Raw genomic sequence first — 19,595 nt, 5'->3', positions numbered from 1 at the left:
GAAATTTTTTTCCTGAAGTTCGAGGGCTGTAACTGTGACCCGAAAGCTATGCCATTGGTATACATGATACTGAGATGATATTTTCTGTGTGTACCATCCTGACCGCTGCAATTCCTGACTTTTTTAACACTGTCTGGTTCCTGATCATCAGCAATTACTGCCAGAAAAACAGTAGTTGTTAATATCAGAAAAACTTAAGATGTTTAGTTCCCATCACATTGGGTAGTGAAGAATAGTGCAAAAGTTTTATCTTCCTCAAACTCTTACCACCCAAACAGTTATGCAGATGGTTTTGATGTCTTCTGTTTAAATTATAAATGTTTGGTTTTTAAAAAGTAAAATGTATTTTTCTTTATGTTCTGACTGCACTTCTGTTCTTACTAAGTCCTGTATGCTCCTGGAGTTCCAGCACATGTTTATAAGTCTGAGGAGGAGAAGGGAGAGGCTGCTATTTTGTAATTATTGGAGATTATTATTAAGCTGATATTGAAGTATTTTTTCGTTAACAAAACATCCTAAGGAAAAAAGAGAAGATTAGCCTTAATGTAAAATAAGAGAAGTGAATGTCAGGGAGATTTACAAATTACTGTTATTCAATTAAGAATGTTTATGGTTAGAAAACTTTCAGAGGACTCCCTGATTTTTTTTAAAAATGAATACATGAGCAGACTATTATACCTAAATGTATTCATGACTGAAATAAATAAAAAAAAAAATTGAAGGAAATGGACTGTAATTATCCTAAATAATAACAAGGTTGTTCAAAGATTCAACGCACTAATCCTGGAGCCACTGCTTTTGTGTTTTACTACTTGTTTGTTTTTGTTTGTATTCCTACTTGCTTTGGGTTTGGGTTTTTTTTATTTCTTAAACTTTGTCAATTTTCATACAGTTTTTAAAACTCTTTCATTTTCTGAATGCATTGAGTCTCAGTAATTTACAATGGCCTCGATTTGAGTTAAATCAGGGTGCTAAAGTGTATGAATTAAACTTACATGATTTCTAATGTGTCAGGATTGAACTAAGGTAGGCTGTTCTGTCTTCATCTATCCATAATGTAAAATGTAGCTATGTTTTCCAATAAAAGAAAGTTGGTCTTCAGTTCACTTCAAAATTATTTATCTAGCAGTAAACATAGGAATCTCCGAGTTTTTTGTAGTGATGAAATCTGTGTTGCAGAAAGTGTGTCTCAGAATGGAACAGGGCTGCTAATTGATTCTCTTTTAGAATGTTCTTTTCCTCTCTGGCAGTTCCCTGCTCATTATAAAAGCAGAATATAAAGAAGATTTCTGTTGGAAAGAAGAATGAACTGAATAGTTGTCCACCTTTTAATTGGATCCAGGGCCTAATAAGGACAATAACAAATGCTATTATTTGGAAATTAAGTATTCAAAGAAGTCTTTGAATAGTGATTAAAATCTTAAAACAGCCCTGAAAAGAACTTACAGTGAGGAGATGGGCTGAGCAGTAAGTTGCATGATGAACAGTTGCCTAACACTCAGGCAATTTATTTCATGTAAACAAAATAATTTGTATCTCAGCCTGTATTTTTCTGTGTTTGAGGCAAAAAGCCCTTCCTTCTCTAATAAATGACTAAAGCATGGTCCTTTCTATTCAGAGAATGAGATATCCAAAATATATTTGGCATTATTCATTATGGATGTAATGAAACCATACCACAGACAATTTTAATTTTAAATGCTAATTTTTGGAGCTAAAGCAATTCAAAGAGTATACTGAATGGGAATTAGATTTCAAGTTGCTTTAGGGTTACTTTAAAGAAACATTTAAGAAATACTAGGTCTTCACATGTGTGTGTCTTGGTATTTTTGATGCAGGAGACGTTCCACTGCACATCAGTATACGGGAGACGTGTGATTCAGGACAGCCTGTTGTGATCTCTCAGCCTCAAAGTGATGCTGTAAGTTTGGTGCACTGCACTTAGAACAACAGAGAGCTCTCCTCTGAAAGTGAAGGGAGAGTGCTGCTTCTTATTGCTGTTTGGAAAAAAATGGGGTTTTGAAAGAAGTAAGGAAATACAGTAAAAGAAGGTAGTAGCAGCAAGTAACTCAGACCCTTGATTTTGTAATGCTAGTCATCTGTTCTGCTTCTGTGGGTTTGGTTTTGTTTAATTAGGCTGAATCATTCAGAATAGAGAAGATTTGATCCAGGTCCTGGCATGCTAAGAGGAGGAAGGTCAGTGTCAAGCCTCATGAGACTTTGCAGTTAATGTAGGTCCTCTAAAACTGTCAGTTAAGCCTTTGGTAGCTGAGCCTGGAAACTGTCAAAAGGTCTTACCTAAAGATGTTTGGAACAAAACTTCATATTGTCAGTACCTGGGTTGTTTTCATCAGGAAGTGGAGCAATTTGCACACAAGAGGAAATGGTTTTTTTCAGTGTATTTACCATAACATTCTATTGTCAGTGGAAAATGCAAGTTGGTGAGGTGGTGGGAGTCAAATACGCAAATCTGTAAAGAAAAGTAGTTGCACATAAAGAATTTTATTATTGCTGATAGAGTAAGATTTCCCTGTCTGCTATGTTGTTTCTCTGCTAGACTTTGTCTGCCAGGCTCTGTAGGGCAGGATGCTGTACACAGTATATGGCATAATGCAGCCCCACTCTTCACTGCTGCTTAGAGGTAAAGATGTATAGTGAAAAAAATTAATAATACTGATAACAGATAGTAGAATCAATTCACAATAAGGTAGACTGTACCTATGGAACATTTGAATATTAGTAGCTTTTTTTATCAGGATTGCTAGGCACATGCTGAAATGTGTTTTTTTCTTTCCCAGTATTTTAGAAGGAAAAAAAGGGAGGAGGAGAGCGTTAACATTGTTAATCCAGTGTTATTAGCATGCTGAACAGGATTCTGGAAGAACAGTGACATCTTAAAATTGTAATTTTGTTTTGAAACAAAGAGTAGCATTGACTATGACGTGTTGACTTCTAATTGAATGCCATGTTTTTGCTAGGTTTGGGCAAGGCCCATGGTGCCTTGATCCCAGGTCTATCTGAAAAAGAATCCCTATAATCCATATAGTAGCTTCTCTCTGGGAAGTTTGATCAGCAGTGTGAAGGTTTGAATGGATGTATGGCTTTGGTCAAAGCTGAAGTAAAACAGCTGGGAAACTAAAGTGGAAGGCTCACAGTATCTGAAATCTGTGATAACCAAGAGTCTGTAGCCTGCTGGACTATTGAGCAAAGAATTCAGACATGTATGGGATAGCATTCTGAAAATAAAAAGGCAAGAAAGTCTGTTGTGTTGCCATCTGTTCCTCCTTTAACTATGTTCTTGATAACAAAAGGGTGGGTTATAATCACCATTTGTGGCAATTAAGTTAAATATGCAGAGGAATAAAGATTGACAAATATGTGTGACTCTGGGGAAAACTCTTAATATCCTTCTCTGCCTTTGTGTCTGTGAGATAATAGTTCTCCTCAGAGAATGTGTTTTTTAGAAATGTCACAAATCTCTGTAGAATGAAAAATTTTCCTTCATCCCTGGTTTTCTTCTCATTTTAAAGATAGAAAAAATATCATTCTCTTATATTTTCAAAGAAAAATAAAATTCTCAGCACATAACTGATGGTGGGAGAGGGCGTATAAGGTCAGATTCTAATCTTTAATGCATGACAGTCATCACCATGTTTCTCAAATAAACTGAAATTGTGGCTATTCATGCATTAACAACTTTTCAGATTGAGAACAATGTCTACTGAATTTCTCTGCTCTTGTCGCTTAAATTGCAGGGGATTTTCATACAAAATTCTATGCTGATTTTGTTAGGACACACTTACAAATCAAATACAGAATCATAGACCTGAAATAATACCTAGCAGATTCAAACGGTAGGGAATAGGGATGGTGATTGACTTCTTAGAAACCCAGCATGTTGTCACACCTTTGGAGCTCTTTCAAGCCTAGAATAAAATGCTTTCTAAAATATGTCAGTTAATACATTTTTGCTTACACATCTGCCATGGGGCTCATCTTGCCTTGCAGATATATAAAAGTTTACCTCTGACTTTACACTAGGATTTCAAAATGTCTGAGCAAACTTGTCTAAATTTATTATTTTAAAGCTTAGATGTAGTCGGTGGAAAAGGGGTTTCCTTTTCACAAATGACAAGGAAATTACTAAGAAGTAAAAAAAGGAAATTGCTTGTAGAATGGAACATGTGTGAACTTAGAAAGTTCTTCCCTCAGGGAAGGCACTGAATACACAAGACTAATCTGCTTATGGAAAGTATTGACAATATAGCTAAAGGATAGGAAGGTTTGATGGCTGGAGTGAGTTATCTTTTGGTGAAGCTTGAGGCAGTCCCCTGGCAGAAGTAACAGTGCTGCTAAAATTATTTTGCTCTTGGTATAATATTGTCTGTGTTAGTGCTTCTGTCAGCTTAGTTGTTTAAATTGTGGCTTTTTCTTAATACTCTTCATTGATAAAACTTTGTGATGTAGGAATGGAATGCTGCTGTATTTGCTTGGTCAGCCTAACGCAGCAGCTGGGAGTGACCCAAGATTCTCTACAACAAGCTTATAATTTCTTTAATCAACAGTCAGGGCTTACTTTCTGGAGTGAGACGGTTCTGGAGATTAATTGGGCATTTTTCTCCTCCATCAGACTGTGGAGGTGGGTTTGCTGGCCAAGGCTCCATTTTTTTGCTCACTCAGACAGATGCAAGAGTCACTGGACAGCAAAAGCTGGTAAACTAAAATCAGGAATGCTGCTAAAATGGTAGAATTGGGGAAAAAAGGCAGGGGAAAAGGTAGAATAGGGAAAACTAATGAGGAATCACTGAAATCAGGTGAAATTGATCATGCTCAGATGTACTGGATGTTCTTATGGACCATGGGAAAGGAGCCAGCAGCAAAACAGGTGTTTGGAAGGGGCATCCTGAAGCTTGCAGGTAAGAGGACTAGAGGCACAGCAAGAGATCTAGAACATGATTAATTGCAGTAGAATTATTCTTCCATCAAAGGAGCTGCTTAAATGCCTGATGAACTCTCCATCATACTGGGAGAAAGATAAATAGAGGTTCCTGAGAGCTCTTCCTTCTATAAGCATAAAGCCTAGAGACTTACGGAGCAGTTGGTGGTTATCTTGGGAGGAATTCCTGCTAGAAACTTTGGGTATATCACAGCCTGGATGGCACAGTGGATTTATCAATACCTTGGCAGAACAGACTGGCTGTCTGTGTTTATGGAGCACCAAACACCCACCTCAAACAAGTACAAAATACATTTGGTGTGCCAGTATGTCCATTCACATCCTGTACACACAGGTGAAGGATTTTGAGTCCAGTAAATTGCACACTGATTTATAAGAGAAGAGAAAAAGCCCAGTCAAGTGGAAAGCAGGGGCACAAGGCATCAGCAGTCTGATGGAACAGAGCAAAATAAGTCTGGTTAATAATCCCTTTTCAATTAAATCAGAATGTTACAAACCTTGCTTGCTGTGGTGTCATCCAAAGAGATAATTTAAATTTGTGTTCAGAAACACTTTTTCTGTAGAATGCTCATGAAAGGGGGATATATAAGTAGGATAAAAACATTCAGCCTTTTAAAGATTGCAAGAAGTAGTTGGAGAAAAATTTAAGTACTGGTAGCAAAAAGTCATAGAATCCTGTTTTGTGGTTTAATTGTCATCAGTAATTTCATTTAATGAGTGGCCAATCCAGGGTGTGATATTTTTAAGAGAAAAGCAAATCCTAAAGAAGGCTGCATGGTATGATTTATTATATACCCTTATCATCAAAGCTTCCTTTGAATCATCACAGTAGCATTTGGTACATGTAGGTTCAAATCCTTCATTCAGGGTGTAGACAGTACAATGCATCATCAGACCCTCATTTCTGGTTCTGTCTGCTGAAGAAAATGCCGATTGTAGGATAGTCTGTTGGAAGGATGTTACTATACTGCATTTGATTTGCACTGTTGTACTTAGCCATGTTTTTTGGGCAGGAGGTGTATTTAGTTATAAGGGCACCTTGGGTTAGCAGTATTACCCTGCTGGGGCTGCCCCTAAGAATGGTTTAGCTGTTGCAACTGCTGATAAATAGGATTAATAGGAAGTTTCCTATGAGCTCTGAGGATTTTTCTTTGAGATTTTAGTTTGGCATTTTACTCATCTCCTCCATTTCATGTTACAATGTATGGATTGACTTTTACTGTCTCAGTAAATTTGCATTTCTGACTTGAGACTTCATTGTCATTTGGCAAGAGTTGCCAGTACATGCAAAGAAGAATCTTATGGTGGAGCTGCCCAGAGGAGGGACAGAGTGGGATAGTCTCTGGACCTCTTGTAGCAACCAAGAATTGCTCTGGTGGGTGGCATGAAGCTTATATCTGAAGTAGACTTATTTAATGCTGCATTTGTCATCATGTTTTTAGCGCCTTCTGAGTTGACTGTAGTAAAATACAGACATTGGAAGGCAGCTCCAGTGATGCACTGAGGGCTGGAGTTGTGTCAAAGTAGCAAGCAATTTCCATGGAAAATAAAGCTATTTAAAAAAAAAAAAGTGATTGAACTAGCAAATGGAACATGGTTGTGCAGAGTGCTAAGAATCAAAGTTATCAATGACAGGCTGGCTATGCTTATTTTCATGTAGATGGTAGCTAAGACTGGTATTTGTCCTTGTGATAGTCACTGTTTGATTAGTTGCTCATGGTGGCTAGTTTCCTTCAGCAATTGTAAACCCTAAAAGGTCAGTGGAGCAGGTTTAGATTCCTTTTCCTTCTTTACAGGTATACTAGCATCCACAGCATTTGATATTCCAGGCAGTCAGGACTTGCGCAGATACTCCTTTGGATTGCTGGGCTGGATAAAGCAGCTTAATAGTCCTGGAGTCTTGTAATGAGAAACAGACATTAGAAACCATGTCAGTACTGGGATTTGTATCCTATGGTGTATGAGGCCTGTAACTGAGTAATGGGATCAGTGTGTGTTTCTGAGTTGCTGGTCTGAAGTTGTTTGTATGCAGCGGTTTGAGTGAAGGAAAATGTGATATCAGCTCCTACCTGCTTTTACTTTGTTGATTGTAAGATGAGTTCTGTGTTTGTGTGCCACTGTCACCAGATACTGGCAGGCACTGTAGTGAGCTGTTGGCAGGCTAAGATCTGCACTCCAGTGAAAGCAAACCAGCAGGTCAGGCGACACCAGTCCCCAGTCCAATCCATGACAACAGGGCAGAGTCAGCCGTGACCTGTGCAGTCTGCAGTAATCTTACAGTCTGTACAGTCTGCAGTAATCTTAGCAATGATGCATACTTCCCTCACGGGTAAGATTTTTAGGGAGAATGAAATGCCATAACTGAAAGGCTAATATTTCCCTAGGATTACTGTAGGGCTTAATTAGATGAGCTAGTAAAAAGTCCTCCAGTTTAAATCTACCCAACATGTATTAGGCCATGATAATACAGATCCGTTACAGAGTGATGAATCAGGATGTTCTGATTATTTATGCTAAGTTGGACTTCTCACTCCATTTCCTGCTGAACTTCTTTACAGGTTCTCTGTTTCCTACTCCACCATCTATCACTTCATTATCAGCTGTCCCCTTGAGGTCTTAAGAACTGTGCCCTTCTGGCACTGCCACTGTTTGAGAGGTGAGCAGTGTCTCACCTGGCTGTTTCCCAGTTGTTTTTTTTTTTTACTCTGTGAGCATCACCTTCCACCTCTACCTCTGCCTGTCTTAGTGCTGCTCTCAGATCCCATCTAGGCAGTTTTCATAATAAACAAGTCTGGTCTGGGTTTAGGGCATTCTGTCTTCCTGTGTGCTTCTTCATCCTCATGAAGTGGGAGGAATGACAATTGATATGTTGTTGTTAAATAGAAAGTTGTCTGTCAGCAAAAAAATAGTTTTCAGAAAATCTATAAACCATTCATTTAGAGCTTTCAAACATGAGGGGAGCAATTGACCTGAGAAGTTTGCTTTTCTCCTATTAAAATGAAAAAGGTTATGGGTGAGGAATAAGAACTGATCCTTTATTCTTTCTCTGCTGGCTTTCCACCCAGAAAGGAAATAGTAAACCCTGTTCATTTTCATTTGCCTCCCAGCTTCTTTTGCTTGGTAATGATGGATTAAACAGCTGAACTGAGCTGTGCTCTCTGTCTATGGATGGCACGTTGAAAAGATCACGCGTAGGAAAAGCTGTTCAATAGACATAGGGTTGTGTTTATGTAGTGCATGTCACCAAGATTCCATTTAGACCTTTCAGGTATGTTGATTGATAGACAGGTCCTCACTCATGGCTAAATGATTTGTTCAAAGACAGGAAACCAAGGCTCAAATTTTGCCAAAGCCAGGTGACTGGTAGAGTTCTGTAAGACACATATGAGATACTGGTCTGTTCAAAAGACAGAGTAGTGATCCAGGAAAACAAAAAACCCAAAGGTCAGCAGTCAAGACACTACAGAGTGTCTAGTAATGCTGGAATGCTGGCCACAAAGAGCTGCATCAGGAGCCTCCTGTTGCAAAGTGATGATCAGCTGCTTGGCAAATGAGGGTCAGTGTACATTGGGGACGTGCTGTTCAGACGCTCATTAACAGCATTTTGTGGGAAAAGTATCTAAATTTATTGGGCTCCTGACATAAGGTAACATTTATACAAGCAGTTGTGTCTGCTTATGGTGAATTTATAGTTCTGTGTACAATTTGGTCAACTCTGGAGCAGGCAAGCAGCCTGGGCAATCTTTAGAAGGGGCTAGGTATTGTATGCAGGTTGTTAATTGACCCATTAAAACACATGAATTGGTCTGTGCAAAGTGGGAGCTGCCTGTGGGACTGTTCTGGGTAGTTTGAAATTCCCACCCGGAGTGCTCCTACACCAGTTAGTCAAATACTGAACTGCAAGGGCAGCTTGACTTCAGTCACCTCACTTCAGGTGGGTCCATTATCTTGTCTGGGCAAGTGCTTAGCTGGGGGGTAGCGGGACCACCCAGGGCATTAACAGCTGAGTGAGGTGGATGTTGCACCCAGGCTGTTTCCCAACTGCACTGCAACTGTAGCCACAGAAGTTTGAAATTCCTGATTGTGAATTAAGTTTTAAATTAATTCTGTCATTCTTGCCCCAAAGTCATGTACGTGAGAGAAAACAATACTGTCTTACTGTCTGCATTCCTTACAAACTCAGAAAATTTTCTGGCTTTAGTTTGAGGGGATGTGAGCACGGAGACTATGAGGTGTAGAGGGTGAGAAGGCCAGAAAAGAAAATCCTACAAGCCAGGAGCAATCCCTAAAAAAGAGAAGACAGACATGAGCAGTGCATGGCCCTGCAAAAGGCTGACACCTTGTTCAAAGCAGTGACAGTGAGTGCTGGTGGCCCTGGTGTGACAGACCTTCTCTTCCTGCCTCCCAAGCTCTGGCCTCTGGCATGTGTCATTTTGTTTGCTGCTTTAAAGGCTCATCAGGGATACAAGGACTAATTCATGGTTAGAGCCATCCTGGAGGAGACAGGAGAAATGAGTGTGGTAGGGATTATTGTGGAGATGTGTTCGAGGAGAGCAGGAGGGGTTGTCAGTGTGGTCTGTGTATGCAGACTTACTGGAGAAGATGGAATAGGTTGGTCACTATCTTGCAGAAGAGCAAGCTCAGTTAGGGGACTTTGCTTTGTACTTGACAGAGAATGTGAGGAACCAGCTGGAATCTGAAGTATGACAAATTCAAATAATAGGAAGGGCTACATTTTAACAATGGAAGTAATCAACCTCTGGAACAATGTGCAGTGTGTATATATATACAAACAAAAATACTATTTTAATTATGCATTCTTGTATAAATCTTTGAGATTTTTAAAAGATATTTCCTTTTGACTACAACTTGCTGAGCTTGGTACAGGAATAATTTGGTTTAATTTTGGGGTTTGTTCTGTGTTGGACTTCATACAGTGCTTTTATAAAAGTTCCTTGACATTAGATTTGTTAATAATTGATGGTGGACTGATCATGGCCCTAGCTGTGTCATGGTTTTTAGAGATGGTAACATAGGTATCCTTACTTGGGTTGCTCTCCATAGTCTGCAGTTCTGTGCAAGGTGTCTGACCATATGCCACAGGTTGGTGTGAAAGAGAGATTTAACTGTGGATTTCAGTGTTGTGGAATTAATCCTTTCCAAGACCTTCTTCAGTCTCTTGGAAAGGTGTGAATAGGAAATTCCATAGTGATAGTTTAGCCTGTAATGAATTAATTGTTTCCAAAAAATTTTTTAAATGCTGTTGTTTTCTCATGTTCTCTATCCTGTGCATCCTGGTTGTCAGGATGAGGGAAGTTTATAATTAATAGTAGCTATAATTCTTTGCCTAATCTTTTAGTGCATTGTTTTTCCCAAACATAGGCTAAATTTAACCCATTTATTTAAACATATTTGATTTTCTCTTTGTGTGTAAAACAACAAATTCCTAGTTGGTTGTGAAATATTCCTTTCTATAGACAATGGAGTGCTCAATGTATGTTTCTGTTTTTGCAGGCTAAAGCCTATCAAAAGATAGCTATGGAAATATTAAGAAGACTACCAGTACCTCCTGCTTGAAGCATTTGCCACTGAAATTTAGCAAAAGAGTGACCTTTGATGCAGCCAGTGCAGAAGAGTCCTGTTGCCTAAATACATGGAGGCCATATGTTAGTTCTGAGAACTTCTTTAGGAATTAATTTACCAGAGGTTAAATTATGATTGTGATAATTACTGTTTTTCACATCATTGTTTGGCCATGCCCAAAAGGATTCAAGTTTGCAAATGATGATAGACAGTATTTAACTGCTGAATTGTAACATCATCAAGCAAGAAGGGACGAAGTACATTTTTTCCATGTGCCCTATTTTAAAGTCAAGAATGAAAAACAGCCTCTCCATGCAAGGAGAACGATGGTATGCCAAGACATAAATTTAATTTTTAAGCAGGATTTTCAATATTCTAATTTCCTTCAGTTTTTTTTCAGATTTTTACATGGTTAGATATCAAACTGACCTTAAGTTCTGCAAGATTTTAAGAAGCAAAATCAGTTCTGTAACTGCTGTACTTTTCTGTGTTCATCTTAAAAGAAGATTAAAAAATTCCACATACACTCTGAAGAGTTCTTGTGATGGATGATGAACAAATTCATTCGTTATTGGATAAAGTTCGATCGTGAGGCAATTCACAGTTCAGTGGAGAATGGATTACGTGACCCTGGGGCTTATTTCTCCACTCTTTTACATTATAATGAACCCAGACAGAAGACAAGGTAACAGAGGTCTTCACTGAAAACCAGATGTTTTTCCTGAGCTCAGTTTGCCACAGAATGCAAATGATCAAGATAAATTAAATTTATGATTGCATATTCCTACTACAGCGCAGCAAGTTGGAATTTGAATATAAAGATGTATTTTTGAAGTAAAGAAATATTTGGTCTTCAAACTGCGTGGCCTTCTGTTTATTTTTTCATTGCCTGTGATCTCTGTGTTGGTGTGTGGAAGTGAAAGATTATGCCTTCAGGGAGTGAGTTTTCATTTACAATTAGATCTTGGAGTTGACATTTAGGCTTTTCCATCTACACAGTCAAGTATCCGTATCTTAAACATACATCGTAACCCTTCCAGAGAGTGAAGTTAACCACACTAGGGAGTTCTGTTGTTGACCTCTGAGAGACCAGGTTTTTCCCTGTTTTCCAAGTCCTTAGTCAGGATTTTGGATGTAGTTTTTTCTTATTGAAGTGATACAACATAAAAAAATGGTGTGCATTTACATTATGAATATTTAAGTAAAATTCTCACCCAGAGTTTAGATGAAAAATCTAGATACAAGTGATGAGTTGAATTTCAAACTTAGGTGATTTTCTAACTACGTAATTTATGTAGTCCAAAACCGTTGATTTTTTACATCAAATCAATCTCTGAACCTCCTTCCCTGCACCTTCCCTCATAAAATCTTATATCAGTGGTCAAGGTCAACTTTTTCAGTAGCATATTATTGTGGTGTGTGGAATTGACAAAATACTCAGTTCCTTTCAGTTGTCTGATATATTTTACAAAACTTAAAGCTGGCCTAGTGTTCTCTCTATGATCACTGCTTAGTGTTCATACTTTATTGATAACATTTTTTTTAAATTAAGTTTTGTCCCTACATATTTTTTAGCTTTGCTTTGCATAGCATAATTGTTGGTATACATGTCTGTAAATAATCCTGTGGTGGTTTTGGCTAGTGTAATCTTACATTTCAGTGGAACAACTGGGATTTCTGACTGTTACTTAGCAAAAGACAGTGATATAATCTGAGTGTTCATATTTGTAATTCTCATTCTGTTAAAAAGTTTTTGAATGTCTGACAGCCAGTTCATGTTGAGCCTGGGTGAACAGTCAGTATACAGATAGGTGGTTGTTCAGCCCCCCTTTTGTTTCTTATTATTTCTTGGGTTAGTTGAAGGATGAAATTTGCTTTCAAGTTTTCTTTTATTTTACTTTTTTTAACCTTTTTTCCCCTTTTAATTAAGTACTGTTGTTTTGCTCTGCTGAAACTTTCAGCTGCAGAATTATTTTGAATGCCTTTGTCAAGAAACTATGTTATAATGATTAAGCATAGTTTCTATGCCAGGCTGAAAATTGTGTGTAAGGATTCCAACAGTCAACCTAAATTTAAATTGAGAACATACTTGCTTGATTTTCCTCATTCTCATGAGTGAAAAACTGTTTCCTAGACCTTCTTCTGCTAAGTAAATGAAGGGCACTGGCAAAGTGTTATTGCTTCTTAATGTTATGGAAATACATATTTGTATTTTTTTATTATATAGTACACTATTAAATACACAGTAATGAATTCCAGTCAACATACTACATTTGAAGTTGTATTCATAAAATCATTGATGTAAGTTGTTGAATGGGGGAGTTGGTTGGATTGGTTGGAGATTTAGCAGAAGGTGGTATTTAACTGTAGATTATTAATATAAATTATAGACATGACACACGGTGCTGTTTGCTCTTTTCAGCTCCAATATTTCACTTTATTCTAATTGATATTTCCTAGTGTGCTAATATGTTTTTGATCTAAAAATGCTAATGCCAGCAGGAGGCCCTGGCTTTTCCAAGCTGTATGGGTAGATGCTCTTTGCTCACCAGAAAGGGAGAGTTACTGTGCTCCTGGGTTACCAGCACAGGATTACTGAAGTCTGTAGCACTGTGAGTTGCACACTGGAAAATCCCACAGAGGGGGAAAGAGAAAGAAAGAGGAAGGCTAGGGAGACACAGGACCAAACAGGCAGGAATGGGGACAGGGGCAATTATCAGTCCCAGTTTATCTCCTGTGTAGGTTAGCAGCAAGATTCCCAAGGCTCCCAAGACCCTTCTGCATTGCTGTCAGACATAGTTCTGTGTTCACAACACAGCCCTTTGTGTAGTGACCACAGTTCTTGTGTTTGCAGATTATCCCTGCAGTTTCTTGGGTGAGGAGCCTATGGGCTGTTTCTTAACACAGTGCCTTTCTAGGCTCTCAGGAGTTTTTTGTTTTAATGAAAATTAAACTGAAAGAGGGTATAGAATTGTTTGTGCTAGTAAAGTATTTTGCTATAAATTTTATACTTTATGTTCAACTAATGAATTGTTAAGCATTTGAGACCATGGTTTCTGCAATACTTAGGTGCTAGATCCTCACAACAGAAAAAGTCTGTTATTTGAAGTTATGAGAAAAAAGTAGTTTGCAGGTTACTTTTTGTCTACTAATTCAATTAGAATTCAAACTACCACCTGTTAAGTTGCTCTGATCGTGGTTATGAAATAATAATGCAGAGGAGAAGTGGCAGAAGCAGGTCATTTTCAGTGTATTAAGGAAACACCTCCTGTAATTCTGAATTGTTTTCATACAGTTGGACTCACTTAGATCCAGTTCAGCAAATGAAACCCCCTTTAACATCTTCCCCATAAGAAGTGTGGCTTTCACTTTGACTGACCCTTATGTGACCATTTACATTTTGGGAGTTTGGTGCTTACACACAAAGCTGCTTTCAGAGCTCCCCAGTCCTGACGCTGACACGTGAGCTCAGTACCCTGCTGCCCAAGTCACAGGAGCTGCTCTTGTCCTTCCAGGTGCTGCTGGGGATAGCATCTCCATGCTTGTTTTCCTGCATGGTATGCAGGAGTTGTCCAAGACACAAGAAACTTGTTCTACACCCAGCATTGGTTATGAAGATTCAAATCCATAGCTCCTAAACTTGGGAGAGGTCTTCAGTCACCTGGCTTAGTCTTTGCTCAGGACCATCATGGGGTGTTCATCACTCCTGATAAAGCTGTGTTGCTTGTGGAGGAAGTAAAGAAGTGCTAATCACAGCTGATTTTTTTTTTATTTTTTGAGCTGGGCTTTCTTTGATCCTTATTCCCAGCCTTATTGATTGCTTTTAACTAATGAGGCTATGAATAAAATTATAAATTCTTAATTTAGTGCCTGGCATTTTAGATGCTTACAAATTTGAGATAAAGCTCTGGCATTTTGCATTTGGATTTTGATACCCACGTATCGTTTTTTTCCTCATGCCCACATCTGGGCCCATGTTGTTGTTGTCATTTTTATTTAACAGAAATCCTTCCTGGTGGAGATGGCTGGGGGAAAGCCTCCTACTTAAGAACAATTTACCATAAGGTGAATCTGAATTGCTGATTTAATTTCAGAATTGACGTATAATGGCAGGAGTTACAGTGATGATTACATTTTATTTTGGCAGCGTTTCAGCCAAGGCATTGGTTTGTCAGCCACATATCACAAAGCAGCAAAAGAAAAAATGAATTCCCTAAGTAGTTTTCAGCCTAAATTTAAGATGTGCCTTTTTTTTTTTGGCTCTGTTTTACATTATAAAGCTACTAAAATCTGAAGAAAAAGTGTATTCAAAGGTCTGTATTTTTCCATTATCTTTGTGTATTCAGAGAGGATGGGCACAGCCTGTCCTTCCTTATGCACCTATTTGTCTCACTTTCTCCATTTGTGTGAGTCTGGATCTGAATACCCACTTTAATCAATGCAAATAAAGGACTTCTAGGGAGTGTGTGAGTCTCTGAACAAGCTGGTGGGGGGGAAGAACATCTGCTGTCCTTTAACATTGTTTTGAGGGCTTACAGATTTATTTGAAGTGTTTTCCCTCATACCACTGGGATTTTCTAAAATTTGTGTTATTTCCTGTGATCCAGAGGTTTTTTCTTTTCTTTGGGAGAAAGGCAGGAGACTCCCCACACTTGCCTACCCCATGTATGCATCCTGTTACTAAACAAGGCCTGTTTTCAAAATAGCAAACTTCTGGTTACTTTTTCTGAAAAGTTAGCTTATGACTTTCTAATGATACTTTTTACTTTTAGGGACAATTTTTTCCCCCCAAAAAGTTATGGATGAAATGCTGTAATATATTTTTAAAGCCCAGTTTTGCTGCATATTTAGGAAGAATAAACAGGGTGGGAAACTATCTTTTTTAGCCAAACCCACATTCAGTAGTTGTAATTTTGGGATGTTTGTCCACTGTGTAAATGTTGCAAATATTTTTTATCTCATTAAAGTGCTAAGTGAAGTTCAGGAGCCTGAGCACTCTTCTGCTCAACAGTAGGCATTTGAGAGTGATGTGAGATGAATCTGTAGCTGGTCAGACAGGCAAGGATGAGTTTCCACATTGACTTATTTGCTGAACTGGAAGTTTCTACATGCCTGTTTTTAGAGGAGGAATTTCCATATAAATGGGTTTTTGTCTGTGGTACCTTGAGGCCTCTAATTAATTACATTTCAGATGGAGTCAGGAGGTTTTGGGTTTGCACTCCACACTTCCCTCTGCAGGATAATGGGGCCCAATGGCTATTTTAGAGAGTTAGTTTCTAAAACAAGTGTTAAAAGGCTGGGAAAATACACCTCGGCTTTGAAAACCAACCCCACATTTGTTTATGAGTGCCAGCACTACTGGCATCTCTTTTGTAATACATTCATATCCTAAGCTTTTAGAAAATCTGTGAGTTGTAGCCTGTTAGCACTTTTTGAAAAAGGCATTTCTTACTAACCCAGACAGTGCTACTTCACTTCTGTCTTAATTTCTTGACAGTGTAAATAAACTTCCCTTTTTCAAACAGTTTTCCTTGCCTATTGGTAATGCACCCAAAAAGTTACTCCTCTAGAGAAAGAAACAACAGAGCTCTTTGATGCTGAATACTTTCTTCCTTGTAGGGTTAATATGGGAAATTATAGTCACTGTCTCAGTGAATGGTTGATTTTGTTACCCTGATGGGATATACATCTTCATTAAAACAAAATGAAACTGCTGATAAAATGCCTGTTAATGATTTAGAGCTTGCAGCTCGTGAACATTGAAAACATCACTCTCCAGAGGAAAATTTATTTAAAATACTTCCATTTATAGATTTTTTTAAAATATGTTTTTCTAAGAAACTAATGGTATTTAAGAAGTTTGGACAAGGTCTCTGCTGTTGAAATGGATTGCTTTCCACTGCCTGAAAAGGTCTGCCATTTTCACAAAGAGTATGACTCAGAGAAGTTATGTATTATTCTCCATCAGTGCCTGTCTACAGAATCCTAAGTATGAATCTGCAGTAGCAGGTGACAGGAGGGAAGAGAGATGACGTACCAGTATTTGCCTGGAATGACCTCATGCCAGGAAGCAATGGGAATTTGTTTGGCACAGCAAAAATTAGAAGCAGAGTTGCATTTTTAGGAAAGGCAGATGGGTCAGGGCAAAGCAGGGGATGTCTAATTAGCTGGTAAATGTGACTGGCCTGTGAAAGGAAATAAAACATGATATGATCAGAAATAAAACAGGAAATGTATCTTTCCCACTTCTGCCGGAAAAGTACAGAAAAGTACATCCCATATCAGCTGGGATGCCTGGCACCCTGGGGTTGTGTTGGTCCTGGTGCTTCAGAGAGGTGACAGGACTCAGCAGAGCATCGGGACACTATTTCTGTAATTTAGGGAAGCAGCTGAAAAATGTATTCAAAAGTGAATAGTTGAAGACAGTTGATAGAGAATCTTCCTTGAGGGATGGGATGTCTCAGTTCTTGGTCAGTCTGTTTCACATAGGATAATGTGCCATCCCAGGGTGATGGTTTATTAAAGTTGGCTGTTTTAGCTGTCTTTACCACAGGAGCTGAAGGTGAGTGCAATAACAAGATCTATAATCTCTGCAAAGCACTTCACCCTACACATAGGTGTGTCAGGAAAATTTTGAGTGCCTTGCTGAATTATTGTACCTGAGCTTAACAGGCAGTAACTTGAGGTTTCATTCTATTCCAGTGATTTTTTTTCTGTAAGAAAGGTTTCACATTTCCATTGCCAGCACTTCACTAATGTTGGTTCCTCAGATAAAGACAAAAAGATTTATGTACCAGGGCTCCTGGAGGGAATTTCATGCTTTGATATGAGATTATACCTTCTTCTTTAAAACAAAATGGTCAGTTATAGGGTTGTTCTTTATTTTTTGTTTAGCTTTTATGAACTACAATCACCAAAAGGAAAGGTACCAGTTGGGCATAATTTTGGATAGTCAGATTGGAGCTCTTGTAACCAGTTGCTAATCATACTTTGAGAATACAAACCCACAAGCAACATGAAGCTCTTTTTCTTTGAGGATATGAATTTCTTTATTTAACCTTAGTGTCATTGGCATGGAAAAAATAAAGAACTGTGGCAGATAAAATACAATCCTTAGAATTGAAAACCACGTGGATTAATGGTCATGGTTAAGGATCATGAAAATATACCTGCTGAACCCAGGTTCTAGATGCAGCATGTTCTTGCTGTTCTTGGCTCTGGAGGAGCCAGCAGCATTCAAAGAGCAATTTTTGCCTCTTGCGTGAACTCCAGGCTATTCTGTCATTTGCAGTTCAGAAAAGTCACACCCTGAACTGTGTCAGCATTGAACCTTTAGACTGTAGGTTTGCTGACACAGGAAGTGACTCAGTGAAGTGTTTGTTCTTCGTGTTGCTATCTACTCTCCCTGGGAAAACAGGCATCTATTTACTCCGTGGTGTGTTGATGTTCCTTATCAGGCTGTACAATGTCCCTGCCAGGGCTGGTGCTGGGCAGTGTTTGGGAGTTGCTGCTGTGCTGTTGGTGGGACAGTTGCTGTGTGTGATCCTCGGGAGCTGTCTTCGTGTTCTGCACCTGGAGCAGACCTTGCAGTTGTTACAGGCTCTGATCTCTGCTTTGACTTGCTTTGCATTTGAGTAATGATGCATTCTTTGTAGGCAGGGCCTCACCCTCTAATTCCCAAGTGTTACTGTTCCCAAGATAAAATCCTTCACTGAGAATGACCTCTGGAAATGACACCTTACCCTTGTGACTCTACTGCTTTGGAAAGAACTCTGCATGGGCACTGGGAGAGTGTGGCAGAGCTGTCCCCTCTCATTGAGGGCTTATTTGGGCCTTTTGGGACACAGAGACAGCTAAGGGTCAGCAAAGTGGTATGAGGAAATTGCCTGCCATGCTATATTTGAACAGGAAACAGGAGAGAAAATAAAATGGAAGGCTTGTGACTCAAGAAAAGGGAGAGATGGCTCAGTGGTTACAGTCATGGGCAGAACAGACTCAACTTGTCAAAATTAGTTGAATTTATTACCAATCAAATCAGCATAAGATGGTGAGAAATGCACCCAAATCTTAAAGCATTTTTCATTCTTCCTTCCCCTCTTCAACTTCACTCCTGAATTCTCTACCTTCTCCCCAGCAGCCACGTCGGATGGCTGGGAATGGGAGCTCCAGTCAGTTCCTCACGTTGTCTCTATTGCTCTTTCCTCATAAGGGAGAGAACTCCACACACTCTTCACCTGCTCCAGCAGGAGACAGGCAGTAATCCACAAACTTCTCCAAAGTGAGTCCTTCCCACAGACTGCAGCTTTTCATGAACTGCTCCAGTGGGAGTCCCTTCCATGTGGGAGCAGACTGTTCCAGTGTGGATCCTCCATGGCACCACAGGTCCTGCCAGGAGCCTCCTCCAGCCTGGGCTTCCCGCAGGGTCACCTGCTCCTGCCTGGGGTCCTCCACAGTTTGCAGGTGATCTCTGCTCCACCCTGGGTGTCCGTGGGCGACAGGGTCACAGATGCCTTACCGTGGTCTTCCTCACAGGGAATCTCTCCCTGCAGGGGAATTCTCCCTGCAAGGGAATCTCTGCTTCGGTATCTGGAGCATCTCCTGCCCCTCCTTCACTGGCCTTGGTGTCTGCAGAGTTGTTCTGTCACATATTCTCCTCTGTTCTCTGGCTTCAATTTGCTTCTGCTCAATAACTTTTTTTCCCCTTCTTAAATACATCATCCTAGAAGTGCTACCACTGTTACTGACAGCTTGGCCATGGCCAGAAGCAGGTTCATCTTGGAATCAGTACCTCTCTGTAGGCACACAGTTGGTGGTGATTTGGAGTGGGGCTGGGCCAGCCCCATCCCCAGTGGGCACAGCTGTGAGCAGCAGGTGAGCAGCACTGACAGCAATGAGCCAGGGAGTGCCCAGGGGCACTGACCAACCCCAAAGGGAGCAGAGGCACACAGGTGCCATGCATCAACAGCAGGGTATGAAAGGCTGGGCTGAAGAACAAGAAGGGCAGATGCCTGCAGCCTTCTGGAGTGTTGTGATGTCTGCATGGGCAGGTGCCTGA

General features: G+C 39.5%; 1 protein-coding gene across 1 annotated transcript in view; it reads left to right on the top strand.

Annotated features, from left to right (window-relative positions):
- The window catches only part of NUBPL (NUBP iron-sulfur cluster assembly factor, mitochondrial), a gene marked incomplete at its 5' end in the record, with an annotated part of 78,336 nt that extends 66,944 nt beyond the window's left edge, over positions 1–11,392 (top strand). Inside the window, 2 exons of the mRNA XM_084207620.1 lie at positions 1,839–1,921; positions 10,472–11,392. Of these exons, the coding sequence (XP_084063746.1) occupies positions 1,839–1,921; positions 10,472–10,534 (146 nt within the window). The 3' untranslated portion in view covers positions 10,535–11,392. The remainder of the gene's footprint in view (positions 1–1,838; positions 1,922–10,471) is intronic.
- Between the last annotated feature and the right edge of the window lie 8,203 nt (positions 11,393–19,595).

This window comes from Fringilla coelebs (assembly GCF_963513975.1).
Source record: "Fringilla coelebs genome assembly, chromosome: 6".
Classification (NCBI taxonomy): Eukaryota; Metazoa; Chordata; class Aves; order Passeriformes; family Fringillidae; genus Fringilla; species Fringilla coelebs.
The sequence above is the reverse complement of the archived record's forward strand: the minus strand, read 5'-3'. Positions and strand labels throughout refer to the sequence as shown.